We start from the raw sequence: 20315 nt of genomic DNA, 5'->3' as shown, positions 1-20315 counted from the left end.
CACAGTGAGGTTATGCAGGATACAGCACACATGCACAATGTGGGCGGTTCTCACAGGTTGTACTGCAGAAAGCCCCCAGACCTATCCAGGAGCTGAAAGCATCACTTGACGAGCACAAACGTGTGCTCGATAATCATTCTGGTGGCCCCCCCTCCATGGTTCTGGTTTATCTCCTCTCTGTGGGTGAGCTCAGATTATGGAGCGGTGTCATGAGCTACATGTGCAAGGGGTAGCTCGCCCCCTAGCACATATAGCTCTAATGTTTTGAGGTGGGTGGAATAGTGGGGGGGGGGCATGGTTGGCTGTTGCAGAATGAAAGCATTGGGACAACTATGTGTTATCCGTGACTCAATTAGTAGCACACTCGCCTCTGAGTCAGAAGGTCGTGGATTCCAGATTTGTGGAGCACAAAATCTAGGCTGACATTCCAGTGCAGTGTGGAGACAGTGCTGCGCCGTTGGAGGTGCCGTCTTTTGGATAAGACGTTAAATCGAGGCCCCATCTGCCCTCAGGTGGACGAGAAAGATCCCATGGCACTATTTCGAAGAAGAGCTGGGAAGTTCTCCCTTCTGGCCAATATTTATCCCTCTACCAACATCACTTAAAAAACAGATTATCTGGTCATTATCACTTGGTGTTTGTGGGAGCTTGTTGTGCACAAATTGGCTGCCACTTTTCCTGCACTACAACAGTGACTACACTTCAAAAAAAAAAGTACTTCATTGGCTGTAAAACACTTTGGGACGTCGTGAGGTTGTGAAAGGAGCTATATAAATGCAAGTTTCTCTTTTTATCAGGAAACTGGACACAGACCTGCACGATTCAGTGACCAGCTGCACACTGATTGAATGGTAGCCTGTCCTGTTGGGTGACTGTCATCTGTTGCAGCCTGGAAGTAGCCCGAGGCAAAGAAGTTAATGGTCATGGTGACATTCACTGCCACAGGTAATGCATGGCCATCTGGCAACTTGTTGTCGGAGGCCGCACAGGTCTGTGACAGGCTGTCTGGGGAAGAGCAGCCTCCTCGTGCGCTGCTCCTCAGTCAATTCCAGTGAGTGACTCTAGGCCACTTGAGGGTGTGGAAGCAGAACAAATCTTCGAGAAAGCAATCTCCAAAACAAAATCCCTGTGGACAACCAAACTCTGTAACAAACAGATACCAATGATCTGAGCATTTGCACATGATTGTTTCCTTAAACACCACTTCTAATTGCAGTTTTAAACCAATCCTGCCCTGTGTTACTGAGTGGGCTCAGCAGTGGGCAACTTAAAATGGATTTGGGGTCCTAATGACACAGCAGGACCCCGATTTGAATACATTAATGAAGCTCCCACCTGCTTCAGTCAGAGGGAGTTAAAATTGATTCTTAAGTGTCTGAACGAGGCCCCACCCCACACACAAATCACCACTGGTTCAGTTAGTCAATATTTGCCATACTTGTGCTTTCTTGGAGCCTACCTGATCTGTCGGACAAATACTTCATGTGTCCATCCTGTAGTCTGTTGAGGGAATCCAGTGCAGCCTGACCTCTCGTGATGAGATAATCTGCAGGAAGCAATCGATTACAGTAAGGATCCACGAGGTTATAAGTTTCTCTCACTAAGTTGAGTAAAGCTAAAACCATCATTTAAGCACGACATCGAAAAGGGGTTACGTTTTCTTTTGGCGGTAGGGAAAAGTGGGACATGATGCCCAATGTTTTCCTCTCGTCTCTCTAAACCACACAACCCTTACACAGTAATTTTCCAAGGCGAGGCTCTTGATGTGGAGCCTCACTAAATGGGAGCATGGGTTACAGAATTAGCTCCATTGTGTTATAACCCCATCTCCAACCCACACTCACATCTAACAAGGCACCACGCTAACAGAGCCTCTCAAACTTACCCCTTCAATGTGCTCTCTGACCACTGCCAAAGCCACTTTGAGTTTATTGCAGGGTCAGGATGGCTCTCCTGATTCTACCCATTCCTATGAGCGAGTGTCTAGCGTCCCATTGATACAATTAAAGGCAGCAACCTGCAGTTAAAGTTCACCCCCCCACTATTCTATAGTGTTCCAGTTCAATGACTGGTGCTGCTATAGGATTTAATATACTGATAAATTGAATTTACAAAGTTGTTTTGTCTATCGCCCTGACTGACTCTCCTGGGAGGGGGGTGGACGGCGAGTGGGCACAGAAGTTCTGAACACTCCCGACATTGTCTGTGCCACTTCTTGGCTCCTCTGGACAACTCCGCTGAGTCAAGCAATGTTGACTTTGAGAGGAAACACGGTATGGAGTTCAATCCTGGGACTTGCAAATGGGATGTCGAATGCTCAACACTGCCTCAGCAGTCACTTTAACTGGTCATTACCCTGCTCCAATGAAATGGATACTTTCACCCATGGAAGCAGTGGATACTGCCAGCCCATTCAATCTTCACAATCCTTAAATATTTAGTTTTACATTCGCTACTTTACACAGTTTCACAGCCTTAAATCATATTCTACAATAGTTGGTATTTCTTAATACACTGCAGAACAGGAACAGTTGGATCCCACCTCAGGTGTGCACCAAAGATGAGGAGGCAAAGTTAATGTACTGAAACCAGACACTCAGAGGCCCAATATAGCAGACGATGGATGATTCTCACTGTGAAGTTGTCCTTCTCTCAGCTGAGACTGGGAGCTCAGCGCTGCGGATACCACAGATGTAGTGCCGTGGTTTGCCAGTCAGGGCCACTACATCTGGGTATTCCAGTGCACACCGTCACCCAATTCCCAAAGTTGCTCAGGCTGTCTGAGGAGGACAAGGAGAGACACGACACTTGCTTCACAGAAAGAGCAGGAGATTTCATTGCCTCTGTCCTCTCAACTATCAACATGGTGAAAGGGTGGAATTCAGGTTCTTGTTTGGTTTTCCAGAAAGGTAGCTGATTTTGTTGGCTTGGGAGACTATCATGTAGGTCCTGCTTTTCTCAGCAGTGCTGAGTATTCATAGAATCCTACAGAACTGGAGGCCATTTGGCCCATTGGGCGATAAATTGGGCCGTGTAGCGCACGTTGTTTCGGCGTTACATGGCCTCTCCGACATCCATGACGGCGTCTTCGATGCACACGCACGTTTCCTGCGTGACGTGCGCCAGACGCCATCTTGGTATAGGAGGTTGCGCAGACACAGATAATGAACGCTGGAATCATGTAAATAAGGGAGAAAATGGCTTCTGATTTAAAGTGATAGACACCATTTTGGGACTTAACGCTCAACTCAATGCACAGTCTTAACCCCGACCATCTGAATGTGTCTTAGAATGCCTGGAGGACACACCACCCGTGCTATTTAAAGAGACCATGCAGGATTTACAGGTTAGTGGCTGGATAATTGCCTCTGGCTGCGGAGACATTTGTAATTGTTTTTGGAGGTCTGCTACACTTGAATACTCAGATTCGGGGACATCGCCTAACATTTAGAGCCAGGGTGCGCAGGAGTGAAGTTAGGAAACGCTTCTACACGCAAAGGGTGGGAGATGTTTGGAACGCTCTTCTTCAAATGGCAGTTGATGCTAGCTCAGTTGTGAATGTTAAATCTGAGAATACCAAGGGTATTACGGGATATGGGGCTAAGGCGGGTATATGGAGTTAGGTCACAGGTCCAACATGATCTCATTGAATGGTGGAATAGGCTCGAGGGGCTAAATGCCACTGCCACTTGCTGCCTCTTGATATGCGTCACCTTCTCCTGCAAGAAAGCGGGATGTGTGTCTGGGTGATGTGCCTGTCATGTTTCCATACCTGCCAGTGTGTGTGGCCTGTGAGTTGTGGGTGGGCGGCTTGAAACAGTGATAATGTGTAAGGGTGAGAGGAAGCATCAGATTGGAAGAGTTTGAGTACTGATGGAAAGAGTTTATTGGTATGCGGGGGATGGGGGTGTAGTGCGTGGTGCAGTTGGTAGGAGACCCCACTTGATAGTTGACCTCACTCACCTTGACCGCTCATGTCAAAGCATTGAACGTCTTCCTGCACTGCATCCATGATCATGATGCTGTGGGCCTGGCATTGACTTTGTCTCCCACTGTCTTTTGAGTATATGTCTGGAGGGCCTCTGGGCCTCTTGCCCGCCCGCCCCCCCCCCCCCCCCCCCAATATGGATATAGGATGTCCCTCCTTCTGTCCACCACTTGCACCCAAGATCTCTAGTGCATCAGCAGAGAACCTTGGTGCATGAACTCTCGCAGGCCTGGTACCAACTCAGATGGCGGATTGGTGAGGTCTGGTGTGCAGATGGAGGATGTGGGATTTAGTAGTGTGCAACCTTCATTCAATGTTTTAACATAACTCATCAGTGTGTAAACATAGAGATGGGATCTGAATCTGTGTTTTACGTGTGCAATGTCTGATCTCTGTTCAGACTCCGTGCAGACAGTAGACTGTTATTTTCAGCAAATAACAGGTACCAGCTACCTTTAAGAGAATTCCTCTGGTGGTGGAAAGTGTGAATTGCATTGATTCCACGTGCAAGGCCTGGAAAGGAATGCCAATTGCAGGTAAGTGCTCCCTTGGGTCCAAACTTGTGTCTTGCCTGCCCAGGGTCCGTCGGGAGCAGGATGTTAGCGCATCGCATTACCACCACCCAAAACGGACCCTTATCGAATTTCTCCCCCCATCATGTCTACGCCAGCTCTTTGAAAGGGGCTACTAGATTAGACCCACTCCCTACTCTTTCCCCATAGCCCTGCAAATTTTTCCTTTGAGTATTTATCCAATTCCCTTTTGAAAGTTACTATTGAATCTGCTTTCACCGCCCTTTCAGGCAATGCAGTCCAGATCATAACAACTCGCTGTGTTAAAAAAAAACTCATCTCCCCCAACATGATGTCCTGATTAAAATAGGGCCTTGCTGGGCTCCATTTGAACAGAGGTGGAAGGACAATATTCTGGCCATAACGTGCATCCTACCTTCCTGAAATCAAATTTGAAAACAACTCTTTTCCTATCTTGAACCTTCACATAAACCAGCTTCAAAAATACTTCACATTCAGATCTTTACTATTAACTATTTATACCACATTCTGGTTCAAACTCTGACCCGCCTGGTGCCCTCTTGCTTTCTGTATTTACCTGCAGAACTGGTACAGCCAACATGAAGGGGATCATCCAACCTGCTGAGTGCATCCTGAACAATTCTCTCCGCCTCCTCCACTGCACAGCGCAGTAGAGCGAATTGTTCATCGAGCAGCTGTTTCTCCAGAGCTTGCTCATGGTTCTCCTAAAAAAATACAGGACACATGAAGCCAGGACGGTACATCAAAAGCACACACACCCAGTCCAGTTACAGGGTGCTATGGAAACACACACTCACTCCAGTTACACACAGCACAACAGAACACACACACACAGTCCATTTACACAGCATAACAGAACACACACACACAGTCCATTTACACAGCATAACAGAACACACACACACAGTCCATTTACACAGCATAACAGAACACACACACACAGTCCATTTACACAGCACAAAGAAAACACAAACACCCAGTCTAGTTACACAGCATAACAGAACACACACACAGTCCAGTTACACAGCATAACAGAACACACACACACAGTCTAGTTACACAGCACAAAGAAAACACAAACACCCAGTCTAGTTACACAGCATAACAGAACACAGACACACAGTCCAGTTACACAGCATAACAGAACACAGACACACAGTCCAGTTACACAGCATAACAGAACACACACAGTCCATTTACACAGCACAAAGAAAACACAAACACCTACTCTAGTTACACAGCACAACAGAACACACACACCCAGTGCAACTACACAGTACAAGAAAAATACACACACTTCATTTATAATATAATGAAATTGTACACACACTTGCAGCACCACAGTGTAACATAATACTTCAATCGTTCAGTCCAGTTCTACAGTACAAAAGAGTCCTGGAATCACTCAGTCCAGTTCTATGGTATAACGGAATCTGAGAAACTACACCGAGACACTCCATGGTGTAGCCAGTTTCAATACACTCTCTGCTGAACTTCACAGTAAAATGTAGTGCCACAGTTACTCTGGTTCCATTTTATAACAGGGCATTATAACCGGCCCCAAAGGGTCATTCAATCAAGGAACTAAATAAACTCTTTTCACTGGGAAACCTAGGCATCAGCATTGCAGAATTACAATATAATAGAGGTAGAGTGGAGCACTGGTGCCAGAGTGGGTTAAACATTGTGACTTGACTTCTGATCCTGAATTTGAGAAACCAGCCCAGACTGATGGGATGCAACTATCCTGTGTGAGCAGACTCATTCAGTTTCCAGTTGTTTAAACCCACAGCACACAATTGCCTGCAAATTGGCGACATAAAGTAGAGAGGCCAGAGAATGGTTGTGAGAAATGGAAAGATAGCAGTGGTTCAGTAAGTAGTGTTCTTCTGAGGTTATTATTTGGGCGGGGGGAGGGGGTGGAGGTTAATGGATATTGATGGAGACAGAGCAGGGGAGCCTAGAGTGACAGCTTGGCTCAGTTGGTATCACTCTCACTACTGAGGGTTTCAGCACATAATCTAGGCCAACATTTTAGTGCCATACTGTGGGAGGGCGGCATTGTTAGAGGTGTTGCCCTTTGGACAAGACTTCAAACTGAGACCCCGACTGCCTGTTCTGGTGGATGTGAAAGATCCTATCCAAAGGAGAGGGAGTCCTCACTCAAACAACACGGCCAACAGCAGACTAACTCAGCGTGCAGCTCAACTGGGTGCGTGTATTTCTATTGTCAGACACTGAATTCGGTTTGACACTTGAACCCTGATCACAGCGACTCAGTGCATACCTTTTCATTCAGCTGGTTCTGCAGACCCTCGACCGTTCTGCTGGTGTTGTCCCTCTCTGCTGACAGGGCCTCCTTCAGCTGCTCTAGCTCCTCCTGTAGTATGGCTAATGTGCTCGCCTTCTGATCCACAGCCTCGCTTAGCGCCGTCTTTTCCAACGTCAGGGATTCGATCGTCGATGCCATCACTGTGCTCGACTAACAAGGAGTGACAAATGAGAAAAAAAATGAGGAAGCATTTTAAGCTTTACTGAATAAAATACACTTACATTTTCCAAAGGAATTAAAAAAAAATTAGTTTCAATCCCCATTAAATGTGTTTTCAAAGGTCCTTTACTTTAAAGGAGCTCATTTGTCCTTTTTCTTTTTAAAAAAAAGAGATTTGTTGTGCTGCTCTGTAATGTGTATATCGTAATGAAAGAAATAAAAACTTACATTTATATAGCGCCTTTCACAATCTCAGGACATCCCAAAGCACATTACAGTCAATGAAGTACTTCTGAAGTATAGTCACTGTTGTAATGTAGGAAACATGCCAGCCAATTTGTGCACAACCAGGTCCCACAAACAGCAATGTGATAATGACCAGATAATCTATGTTTAGTTGTTGGTTGAGGGATAAATATTGGCTAAGACATGGGGAGAAATCCCCTGCTCTTCTTTGAAATAGTGCCATGGGATCTTTTATGTCTACCTGAGGTGTCAGGCAGGGCCTCAGATTAACGTCTCATCCGAAAGACGGCACCTCCGACAGTGCAGCACTCCCTCAGCACTGCACTGGGAGTGTCAGCCTGGATTTTGTGCTCAAGTCTCTGGAGTGGGGCTTGAACCCAACTTTCTGACTCAGACGCGAGTATTACCACTGAGCTACGGCCGACAAATGAAGCAAATTATATAAATACACTTCCAATTATGTGACCATATTTACAGTATTGTAATTGCAATCCAGTTTGCATTCCATTGTCAGCTTCTTGCCAAACTTGATACAACAGTTAAAACGCTAATAGAACAGTTAAGTGAATAAAATTACTTGGCAAAATCATTGTTCATTTAACTGTTTTGCAATGCATGCGGATAAATAGTTAGACAGATGTGAGATAAATGGAGCTGAGTCCAGTTTGCTCTCACTTTGGGCTCAAGTTTTTATGACACCTCCTTCAGTCAGGGAGATTGGTGAATGAACTCAATTCCCCTCACCCCAGCCTGAGCAATGCTCCGTCTCCTGCCACTCCCAAAACAAATAATTGTGTTTCTTCCCCATCCTGGAGCCTCACGCAGCTACAAAAGCGAAATCCCAACAGTTGTAGCGATCTGGAAGTCAATTTCAGGCGTCTCACTGTAGAGGCCACTAACACTTGCAATCGAACCATCACCTTATCAGCAGGGTGCCCATGTGCAGTTCAGTCGCTTGAGAATCGGGATTAGATCTCATGTGGACTGCTAACGCCACTCGCCAAGGGTGAGGTGAATGTTTCAGACACCACATTCCTTCCCGAAACGATTCTCCAAACATGAATTGCTGTAATTTGAACAAGATCTCCCCTACGTTTTCATTTAGAATGCAGCACCACAGGTTGATGCTGGAGCTGCTGCCCCCTGCCCCCTCACTCCTCACACAGCGAACTCCTAATCTCAGCTCTGCAAGGACGAGGAAACAGGAGAGGGGTCACCACCATCAAATGTTCTTGTATATCTCCTAACACCCTGTAACACAATGGGAGCAGGCCTTATGCCTTAATAAGTGGAGATTTTAGGGTTTAAAAAAAAACACCTAGAGAAAATAAGGATGTTCAAAAGGGGAAATTCACCGATCCCAGGCACCCAGTGAGGAGACTCACTCAAAGGGAATGTGGGTCAGAGAATCGGTGCAACTATGCTTTGGTCTTACATCTGGCCCACGCTCCCATCATGTTGGGAGTGAGGGCGGGGGTGGAATTGGTGCATTTACCTGTAACTGTTACCAGGGAATTCGACCGTGGGAAACATCATATCCCGACCCTAATCCTCCCTTCACTCATCCCACGCACACTTTACCAGCAGGGGACGTAGTGATCAGGAGCAGCTACCCCGATTGATTTTACCCCTTCCTGCCCTGGGGCTGCTGAGGTCATTTGCGGTGTCTCAACCACTGCCCCAGGTCAGGTACCTCAAGAGCTTTGAATCGGATCTGGGAATCTCCTGGTTTGTATGACTCAGTTCCAGAGCCAGTGTCTGAATCATTTTAAGCTGTTTTTTGGTCCAGGAAGATCACAGAATTAGACGAAGCAAATGGAGCGAGGAGTTCCAGACCCTGCCCTCTAAATGTGGAGTGGGGGGGGGGGGGGTGGGGGTGCAGAGGGAGAGAGGGAGTCATTTCGGTGCCGTCTCACCTGTCGAGAGTCCTCATGCGAGCTTTTCAGAGACACCAGCTCCTCGTTCCTGAATTTCAGCTCCTTCTGCAGGGATTCCAGGACACGAGTCTGCTCCTGAGCCTATAGTTTCGGGAAAGAGAAATTCATCAACAAGAAAGACAGCTGCTCAGAGCCATCGGACTATCTGGAATTTCACATCTTTTAAAGGACTTACAAACTCACAGAAAAGATAGGCCCCAATCTCGGAGAAAGAAAACTTTCCCTTCAGTGCCATCAAATGGCCCCTTACCCACCAGAAACGCAGACGACCAGTAAACAAGTGTGCTCACACAGGAATTTTTAGGAACAGGGCCATTAAACCTAAAACTCCTAAATCAACCCCACCTATCCACGTGCTCACCATATCCCTCAATCCTTTCAGTCTCCAAAAACGCACTTAATTGCCTCATAAAACATTTATACTGTCCACTTCAGCCGGCCTCCCTGATAATTTATTCCACAAATCGGGATGGTTCAGTTGGTAAATACACAGTCTAAAGTGGTAATGGTCCATACAGGTCAGGAAGGTGCCATCTCTGATTCCTGGTCTGCGCTCAGTTAGCTGATCTCGCGGGGGTTGTGTTTGGCCTCAGTTTTCCTGGGCTTGTGGCGGAGGTGGGGGCCCGGGGAATCAGGCTGGGCCACATCACTATCCAGCTACCCCTGCCGGAACTACCTGTGTGTGGACATGGGGTGAAGGCAGGATCGAGTTCAGCTATAACATTCTGTAGTCAAATATCCTGTCCCTTCACTGTCCTGACATTCACTGTTCAAGTTCACATACGGACAACAACTTGCATTTATATAGCGTTTTTAACGTAGTAAAAAAAAGTCCTAAGGTGCTTCACAGGTGCGTTATCAGGTAAAATTTGACACTGAGCCACATAAAGAGATATTAGGACAGGTGACCAAAAGCTTGGTCTAAGAGGTAGGTTTTAAGGAGTGACTTAAAGCAGGAGAGGTAGAGATGTGGAGAGGTTTTGGGAACGATGGCAAGTTGGGCGAGGTACTGGAGGATGGAAAACATTGGGTGGAACTATACGCCAGCATGAGGCAACACCTTCAGAGGAGAGAGGGGAGGAAAAGGGAGTCACAGAAATAGTATAACAGATCCGAGTTTAGTCTTTAACTGAGGTGGATTGGAATTACTGCACCAGCTTTCGAGGTTACACAGGTCCTGAGATCAGGCGACGGTGGGAAGGGATTTCTCCTGATCCACCGTAATTCGGACAGCTGCACTCACTTTCTGCTGGATATCTTCTTTCAGCCGATGTACAGTCTCCTCCAGCTCTTTCTTTATCTGTTCCATGTCCTCCTGTGTCTGTCGAAACGATGTCATTTGCTTCGTTACCTCCGCATTCTGTATAAAATTAGAGCGGGAGCAGTCAGTCAAAGCAATGGGTGGGTAATCAGTCTCCACTTTCAAGCATCACTGGAACCCATTCAAAGCAGAGACACTCAACAGAAGCTTTCTAAAAGCCTTCAAAGCTTAAGAGTTCATCATTCTCAAATCGGCTGTTTGAGCTGTTTAACAATCTCAGCCATACTCTCCAGAACACCCTCCCTAAACCCTTCAGCCTTGCCATTTCTCTCCCCATCTTCATAAGCCTCCTCTCTCTCTCTTCAGCCATTTCTGCAGTCATCTCCCTGTGAAGTACATTGGGGCATTTACTAGAATCATACAGGATAGAAAGAGGCCATTCGGCCCATTGTGCCTGTGCCTGCTCTTTGAGAGCTAGCCAATCAGTCCTAATCCCTTGGTCTTTCCCCATCGCCCTGCAAATTTTTCCTTTTCCAGTATCTATCCAATTCCCTTTTGCTTCCACCACCCTTTCAGACAGTGCATTCCAGATCATAACTCACTGCGTAAAAAGAATTCTCCTCATCGCCCCTCTGATTCTTTTGCCAATTATCTTAAAGGTGCTACATAAAAGGAAGCTGCTGTTAAATGTGGTACTGATTTCCATATCTCTTGAATCACTGGCTAGGCCAAGCCTTCTAGTTTTCTGATACTATTTCAGCTCCCGCAACGGCTCGGTGGGTTAACGTACCACATAATGGGAACAGAGACATTCAGAGCAAGAGGATCCCAACTTTAACCCTTGGACTCTCTTATCCTGGCACACAGAGTGGGACTGCCATCTGTGATATAAGCACCAGCATAATAGATATACAGAGCAAGAGCACCACCCCAGGAAGAAAATGAAACTGTGCCATTTTATTAGGTATCATGAGGTTAGGTTTCTCCCCATATTTCAGGGTTATCAGGCAAAAGCAACAACCTGATCGCTGCTGTCACCAAGCGTTGCTTTTGAAGGTCTTAAAAATGGCCCTAAACATGAATGCAGCATCTCCCGAGGTAAATGCATCGTTTATGATGAGGTGTCGTACTGATGATGGGCTCATCTTAAATCTGAGTGATTGCGAACCACTGGGCAAGCCTCATGCCCAAAATCAATTAAGTGTTCATCACACCAGCTGAAAACGGAGTACAACATGGACTATCATCACTTGCCCGGTGCGACAGCACAATCTGTTGCACCACTGACCCAATTAGCACTAAGTAATCAAAACCAATTGAGACAAGTTTCCCAAAGGCTCAGGAGGTAAATGCGTCACCTGATGTAGTACTGAGTCTCATGGAATGGGAAGGCCCCACGTTCATTCCCCATTTTGTGTTCAGTCACCCAATTTCAACCATGCCAGTACGTAGGATGCTACATTTAACTTCAACGCCCCTGGGCTAGGTGTGGGGAGTATAAATCTCTCTCCTGATCACTATCCAGTGATCCCTGGTAGAACGTGTGGACATCAGATCAGAATAGGACCAGTCTCAGTCTAAGCTGACGTGTCCTTCCTCTCCACTGCTAATGTTCATCTTTTCCACTCAAACTGGAAGAATCACCACTTTGGTAAGCTCCCCCGGACCCTGTCCCAGAAAAGGTCAGCAACTTCGGGAAAGGGAAGGAGAAAAACTGATCTAATGCCGTTTTGAAGTTGAGGATGTCCGTAGATCATCTATAATAAAGTCTTGCATCTGCACGGCTGTCTTGTTGTCACACTTATTTCCCAAATGCCAATTTTGTCACACTTTTGTTATACCTATGGTAACACCTGGTTACTGTAAGTGCTTAGAAATGCTTTTAAATTCATGTTTTTAAAACCATCACTCACCTTGCAGGCCTCCCAATGTCAAGCGCTACTGCTCAACATCAGTCGCTATCTCCCAGCTGTCTCAAAATTCCTCCAGCCATTTCGGCTCTAATATTATTCCTTTGATTAATTGATTCTGATATTATTTACTTAATTCTTTGACTCCAGGGAATGCCAGCCAGTCTAGCCCAGGCACCCCGACATTATTTATTTAACGCACTGGCTCTAGTATTATTTAATTAATTCATGGACTGTGATATGATCCATTTAATTTATATGCTCTAATATTTACTTAATTCCATGGCACTGATAGTGTTTTGAATAATCCCTTGTCTCGGATGTTATTCATTTAATTCTTCAGCTCCAATAATATTTACTTAATTCATGGGCTCCATTATTAACCATATAAATCTATATACAGGCATTATTAAAAATCTTGTGAATGCCACTCTTGTAAAGATTTTTGGTAATCCTTTATTTCAACATTTACAATATTATCATATGCAAACATTTGTGATGGTAATTCTCCTATGTAAACTGCTACTCTCGACAACATTTTTTGTAGCTTTCGGCCACAAGGACTCTCGAGCAACTCTGACAGCTTTGTGTCCACCACATCTCGGCCTGTGACCTCTGACCCCATCACGACTAAATGACCTATTTTCCTCCCCATCCCTTTTTTACTGGAAGATTTGCTCCCAGCAACTTCTCTAAGCCAGCACTAAATTTGAAGACCAGAAATCTTGCCTCAGGCGCACCGGAACTGGTCATACTTTAGTGAACAAAAGGGCTCTTTTTTTTTAAGCTAATGAGTCTTTTAGTTATTTTTTTTAAGCTTACCTTTGCAGTCAGCAAATACGTAGTAATCACTTGTCGCACTTTAAAAGTAAGTAGGTGATGAAACCAGTCAAAATCAGTTTGTGGCCAGAATGGCAAGAAGCAATAACCGGGAAGGTCGGAAGGCAGTAAAAATTCACAGTGCTAGCTGCTCCATTAATTAACTGATTGTTTAGTGCACCAATAGCATCATTTCATTGATTTTCTGGAGTGCCGCCTGCTCCATTAATTCATTCATTTGTGCCCACTGTTAATTTGTTGGTGTGCTCAATGCTCTATCAATTTTTAGAAACTGATGCATGCTGCCCTATTAACTTGTGTGCCCACTGCTCCATTAATTAACCTACTGGTGCTTGCTGCTGCATTAATTTATCAATTTGTTGTGTGCCTATTGCTCCATTCATTTATTCATCTGTTGATATGCTATTTATTGATTTGTTGATGGCTGTTGCTCCATTCATTTATTAATGTGTTGCTTTGCCTACTGCTCCATTAATTAATTTGCCAGTGTATCCTTTGCTCTATGAATTTGATTCACTGCTGTCCACTGTTACATTAATTTAATAAATAACTGGGACCCACTGTTATCTTAATTTACTGATGCCTGCTGCTCTATGAATTTAATTACTCAGTGCTGCCCACTGCTCCATTAATTTATTCATTTGCTGTGCTGCAATGTTCATCGATATCCTCTTGTTACTGTCAGTGAGTTGTGACACGTGGGTTGCGTTGGTTTCTATGGAATTAGTTTTCCAGTTGTGATTGTGTCATAAAAAAACATCAGTAACGCATTTTGTTCTAAGTTAAGTTCTCCAGTTTGTTGTATTATTTTTTTTAACCTCCGTGCAATTGGATAAGGTGTCTGCAGGGTGTACTGTCATCACACTTGGGAATATCAAGATAAAACTTTACAACATTATACAGGTCTTGACTCCAACATGAAAATTCCAGGAGATCGATGAGTTAATTTATTTAATTGGCTCTGAGTACATTAACCCAGACATGGTGGAGAATAAAATTGCAGGTTTTGGTTCATAGAAGACTTGATCTGCTGTTTAACCATAAGCAGAAGGTCACCTGTTGGGAAAAAGCCCAAACTCTAGAAGACAGATTGCAGGTATGAGGTCAGGGCACAGTGTGATTGGAGGAAGAAGTTGAGTTGATAAAGCTTTCTAGTGAGGTTGTGTTCTGTCGCTCTCAGCAAAGTTTCCAGCCAATTAGTGCAGCTGAGCTCCTTTTACTGGATCCTCAAGCGAAACGATAGTTTTTAAACAGTGGATGTGCGCTGAGCGTTTCCTGACTGTACAAGCACTGTCACAGTAACCAACTGGAAACTTCCGTCATTTTTCGCTGGTCAGAGACACTGAACACCGGCACTTTAAAACATGCTGTTGATTAAAGTTGATGTGGCGGTGAGAGGAAAATTATCCCATGATCTTCGGCAATGCTCCCGCCCTGTCTGGTTTTGAACTTGGGAATGCTAATCTTGGTGTTTCAATATGGCTTTACTCATCAACCCTACCTTGAGCGGGAGAGGCTGAGAGGACAGCGGGCAGTTCCCCAAAAGGACAGAAAGGCAATTAACAGTTTTACACACTGTTTTCTTTTTAAATGGCTGATCCTTTATTGGTAAGGAGATTGGTGTCACTGTGACCAATCAGGAATCACATCATCTCTCACAAACCAGTTAAAAATGGGAGCACAAGTGATGCACCTGCAGGTCAGAAACACTTGCAGCATGATATGATTTTTCATGCTTTCTCCTGTGTAGAAACGGTTCAAAAAGTTGCCAGTCTGTAACATGAATTTAGCTAAATAATTATTTTCTGAACAATTTGCATTTCTACACCACTCCTCGTGTGGAGCGAGAGATATCTCAGCACTTTACAGGGCAAGGGACAAAAAGACCAAACAGGAGGGAGGGTAAGAGGAGAGGGGTGGGGCAAAAGCATGGTGAAGGAGAAGAGTCTTTTTGGGGGGCTTTTGAAACCGCGGATGGAGGTGACAAGGCAGAGGTGTTGAACGACAGAGTTACAAAGAACGAGTGCACACTGGCTGATCATTTCTCATCTCTGTTTCTGCACCTTGCAGCACAGTCCAGCCAACGTGATCCCAACTGTCCGTTAACCCAGCTGCTGGGGAGTTTACAAGGTGGGCTCTGGTTACTTGCCACCTTCTCCTTTTGGGGAACTGCCTGCTGTCCTCTCAGCCCCTCCCGCTCAAGGTAGGGTTAATGAGTAAAGCCATATTAAAACACCAAGATTACCACTCCCAAAATCCAAAACCAGACAGGGCGGGAGCATTGCCGAAGACCATGGGACAATTTTCCTCTCACCGGCACATCAACTTTAATCAGCAGCAAGTTTTAAAGTGCCGGTGTTCGGTGTCTTAGACCAACCAAGAGTGGTGGAAGTTTCCAGTTGGTTACTGTGACAGTGCTTGTACAGTCAGGAAACGCTCAGCCCACATCCACTGTTTAAAAACCATCGTTTCACTTGAGGAGCCAGTAAAAGGAGCTGGGATACGCTAACCAGCTGGAAACTTTGTTCAATGTTAGGCAGGCTGAGAGCGACAGAACACAGCCATTTCAAAACACGCTGATCAAAATTAATGTACTGCTGAGTAGAAAAACTGACAGGGAAAGTTGTGCTGGAGAGATGTGTCACAGGACAATGCACCACAACAAATCGTTGGCCGTAACCATGGCTCAAGTTTTGATGTTCGTTTTGCTCCCTCTTTACAAAAAGTCTTACCACTTGTAGCCAGAAGATGGCGCTGTGCACCTAGCCTTTATCCTGAACTGCACACGTAAAACATAAATACCAAGTTTAACCCTCAGTTAAAGCAACTGCTGCCCTAGTGTTATTAGGGGTGAAATGCACCCTCAATCTGAGCTGGCGGCCTCAATCAGGGATTGAATAGGCTTGTTACTAGAACTTATCACCAAGTCTACTTGTTCACATTTCTTTAAGTCATCAGATTCAATTTTTTCATGCTCCAAGGAGCTAATTGCATCAGCGACTGCAGCTCCCTCGACTACCCCCTCCATAACCTTGTCCTCTATTTCTACTATTTAAATGAAGAAAGGCTGTGCTTTTAAAAGGTTAATAATACAAGAAAAAGTAAATAAGAAAAGGCCAATTAGGTCATCCAGTTCATCCCTCTAATCGATTAACTCACCCAGCCCAACATGCTGCCATTTTAATTCTAAAATATGTTTTAAATGAACTCTTCGCTGATTTAAATTTACATCAATTTGTTGTACTGGCCCAAGTAATGTAATATTATGTGTTCACCTTATCTACATCATTTATCAACCTCAGCAAGGTCACTTTTAACCTCCTTTCTCAAATGCAGTTCCTAAACTCTATTCTTTCCTCAATACTCATCCCCATTACACTTGAGATCATTCTTGTTGCTTCTCTCTGAACCCCCTCCAACACGCTTTTAAAGTGTGGTAATCAGAATCCCTTCAGCCCATTTGATCTGATCCTTCCAGAATATCACCCCTACTTTCTCCCCATTTCAGCCTCTTGCTGTTCCTTAAATGAAGTTAATACCTGAAGCCCTCAACTACCCTTTCCTGGTCAGGTAACAGGTGTGCCAACCTTGAAAACTACTGGAAGCTGACACAGCTCCAAAAACTCAGCAACAGCCCTGCAAATTGCTTATGACATGAAAATAGATAATTACACTGAAAGTGCAATGGGACACAGGTTGGTTACGACTTAAACAGGTACAAAAACTGCAGGTTGCAGCAAGTGGTAGAGTCACAATTTTCAGTTGCTTGTGCTGAATATTCTCTTGGGTTCAGTGCTGCTGGTCATTCCTGCAAGAAGGCCGCAAAGTTCCTATGATCCGGCGTGTAACTCTTTATGCCCTCCATCTAGTTAAATGATAGCATCACCCAGAGATTGTAATGGAGAATCCTTACTTTGTGCATAGGCCACTGGAACATAACATATGCAACTACATGAATTATCCTCACTTTATGGAAGGCAGACTAAAATAGCACTGTATTCAGAAGAGGCACAGCTTGAAACCATCAATTGTTATATTTATATAAAATACATGAATGAACAGCATCATTTTTAATATTGAGTGTAAAACAGCTTCCCCCCTACCCTGGGAATCTGTCTGAGATGGAGGGCTTCAAGCTGTCCATCATAGTTACAACTCTGAGATGAATGCCTACCCTTTGATGTGTGAGCAGAAGGCTAATCAACACCTGCCTTAGCTACGTCCCTGGCTGTGGTAACAGAATAGAACGAGTGGACCCTCCGGAGTCACAAACAGCCTCCCTCTCTCAATGGTATGAAATGTCTGAGATTGTACATCATGATCCTATTTTTGAACATTAATACCAAGTCTATAGCAAATCACTACTGTCGAGACGAGTTCCAGGTTCCAGGCTCCAGGCTTAACATTGAGAAGAAATGCTGCATGCAACTTTGGGAATTAACCCCTTATTAGCTGAATCTGGCGTTACAGAAATATAAGTTAAAACAAAATCAACTCAAGTAACATAGGCAAAATCTATTTTCTCTCGGCAGATTTAGAAATTGCTCGAGGCAAATGTTGTCTGTAATTGTGAAGTTTGTTTTCTAGGGGATCTGGAGTATCTCCCCCTCACCCAAGGAAATTTAGATTTTTTGATATTTTATTTGACACGTTTTCCAGCATTTTGGAGCTTTCTATAACTCTGTCTTTCGAAACAAAAAATTAATACCCCTGAAGGGGTTAATTCCGGAAAGGATATTTTAAATATGATAATACAATACAACACAAAATGTAGCTAAGTTCTGATTTTTTGGCATCAAATATAAGGGAAGACATAATGATGGTGACACTGTACACTAGTTTATACGCCAATATAACACTACAGCAGTGTGTTTATACACCAATTTACCATACTACATCAAGAGGTTTACACTCCAATATAACACCCTAAAACAGTATGTTTATACACCAATATTTTAAAAAACTTGCATTTATATAGCAGTTTTCACAACCTCAGGTCTTACCAAAGCGCTTCACAGACAATAAAGTACTTTTGAAGTGTAGTATTGTTGTAAAGCAGCAATATTATATTGAACTGAGTCTACATGATATTTATGTGATGCTGGGATTGGTGCTACACATGTAATGTTGGCTCTCTGGTGAAATGCCTGGCTACTCTGTACTGTTAAACCATGATAACTTTTTATAGTTAAGGGCAACCAAAGTGGAAGCTTTCAACTTCCAACAAATCAGCCTCTGCTTCCGGTATTTTGCGGTGTCCAAGATACGCAAAGCTTTCAAAGGCTTCGACATCTTCCTTGACCCAAAGTATCTCAAGTGCTGCAGTTTCAAAATGATCTGCCCCGGAACAGTCACCTTGTGATGAAAGTAGCTTCCGACCCAAGTGCGTGTCTATTACACACTGTGGGATGCTCGGGGAGGAACCCAAGCAGTTCCTTGAACTGTAATAGCTTTCGCAGAGGTCGAGCCTGGGTTCAAAGCCCTAACAAAGGCTTTGGTCTCACTGTGGGGTTGTTAAGGGGTTTGGACTTTCTTTTCTAGTTTTAAACAGGCAGACCATTGCAAATATTGTGTAAAGTCAGTCTTTGTTCTAATGTCTTGTGTCTTTTTGCTTCTTATTTCACTTGTAACTAAATCTGACCCAGTGGTTTTTAAGCCTGTCGCAGTGAGCTAGTGATGTGGCATTTTCTGCCTTCTAAGGTGACAGGAGGTTGAGGTGGGCATCTTGCATGTTCTCCAATAAATCATTCGGAGTTAATTGTTAGACCTGGGATACACTACTGCATTGACAGCAGAGGGTACAGACCCAGGCTTCAGTTCACAGCAGATGCTTATGGAAGCTGCTGTCTAGCTGTGAAAACAAAGAAGTGTTGGGCGAAAGCCCAGACTGTAACAATCTATCACTATGACTGCTGAGCCTCCACGAAGCTGCAGACTGAATATCTCTCTATAATCCCCATTTGTCCACTCTACCTCTAAAGTCTTTCATACAGCATGCCACCCCGAATTTCCTTAGCAACAGCCACATGTGTTCACAAATGCCTGTGTGGTGGAGACCCACATCAGGAAGTGGGACGCGTGTACGTTTGGCTCAGTCATCAAATATTGTGTGATTACAACCATCGGCCTCCTCGACTGGAGATTTGATCTATTTCTCAAACAGAATTTGACATTGTCCTGAACTACACCAGGTTTGTCTGTGCTACAAATAGGCAGGGCTGGTCCAAGAGATTTGGGCCCCGCTCCAACTGGAGTAGTCAGGCATCAGATGGTTTGTTAGTCTAGGGTAGTCCAGGGCATGGATTCCCCATGGAAAATTCGGAAATTTACCTGCATGTTAAATTGCAAGGATAATAAATAATTGGGCCACAAAAATAATCAGGCAGTAATAACATGGAATTAGTTCCCGTTCAGCAGATAGGCAGATTTTTACAATCATATCATTTTTGGATATCCACTCTACTGCTTTACCTCACCTTATCAGGATGATAACACACTCTCCAGCCTTATATCCCAGTCCAAAACCTCTTTTCCCCTCTGTCGTCAGATTGCTGTTTGCTCCTTACTTGCCATCTGCTTCACCACCAGAGGCTGGTTTTTCTGTCATTACGCACACACTCTCCCCGGAGTTATCTCCCAAAACCATTTCACTTCCTTATTTTCCTACCTATCTTCAAAAGCCTCTGAAACATTCATCCTTTCAGCCATGCCTCCTCACCCCTCTAATTATTCCCATTCCTTCTCTGTGCTCACTTCTCCGCCTTGCTAAGTTGCAGATACATTTGTTCTACATGAGGCGCCCTATATAAATTGCTGCTGCCCATCATCATTAATCGTGGGGTTGCTTCCTGCCAAACAGAACAGGATGCAGGAAATGCTGCGGTTAAGCTAATCATAGATGGAGGCGATTAAGTCTGGTGAGCTTGAGAGTTTACACAGATAGTCAAACTGCTGGTGCCTTCAGTGGACTTGCTCAGTTTCACAAATAGGTGCTTGTGTTTCCTACAATACCCCCGTATTCAAATTCTGAAGCCACCCGTTCTTAGACTGTCAGTCGAACAGGAAGCCTCTGCTCAATCCCTACAGGC

General features: G+C 44.5%; 1 protein-coding gene across 4 annotated transcripts in view; it reads right to left on the bottom strand.

Moving 5' to 3' along the window:
• hip1 (huntingtin interacting protein 1) overlaps window positions 1-20315 on the bottom strand; it is a 228191-nt gene that overhangs the window by 27183 nt on the left and 180693 nt on the right. For all 4 annotated transcript variants that reach the window (XM_068008049.1, XM_068008050.1, XM_068008051.1 and 1 more), the window contains 5 exons: window positions 10460-10576; window positions 9196-9297; window positions 6830-7024; window positions 5099-5246; window positions 1460-1546 (listed from right to left, as the gene is read on the bottom strand). In XM_068008049.1, the coding sequence (XP_067864150.1) occupies window positions 1460-1546; window positions 5099-5246; window positions 6830-7024; window positions 9196-9297; window positions 10460-10576 (649 nt within the window). The remainder of the gene's footprint in view (window positions 1-1459; window positions 1547-5098; window positions 5247-6829; window positions 7025-9195; window positions 9298-10459; window positions 10577-20315) is intronic.

The sequence above is a fragment of the Heptranchias perlo genome, chromosome 28 (assembly GCF_035084215.1).
Source record: "Heptranchias perlo isolate sHepPer1 chromosome 28, sHepPer1.hap1, whole genome shotgun sequence".
NCBI classification, from domain to species: domain Eukaryota; kingdom Metazoa; phylum Chordata; class Chondrichthyes; order Hexanchiformes; family Hexanchidae; genus Heptranchias; species Heptranchias perlo.
Note: the sequence above shows the minus strand (reverse complement) of the source record. Positions and strands in the feature narration are given on the sequence as shown.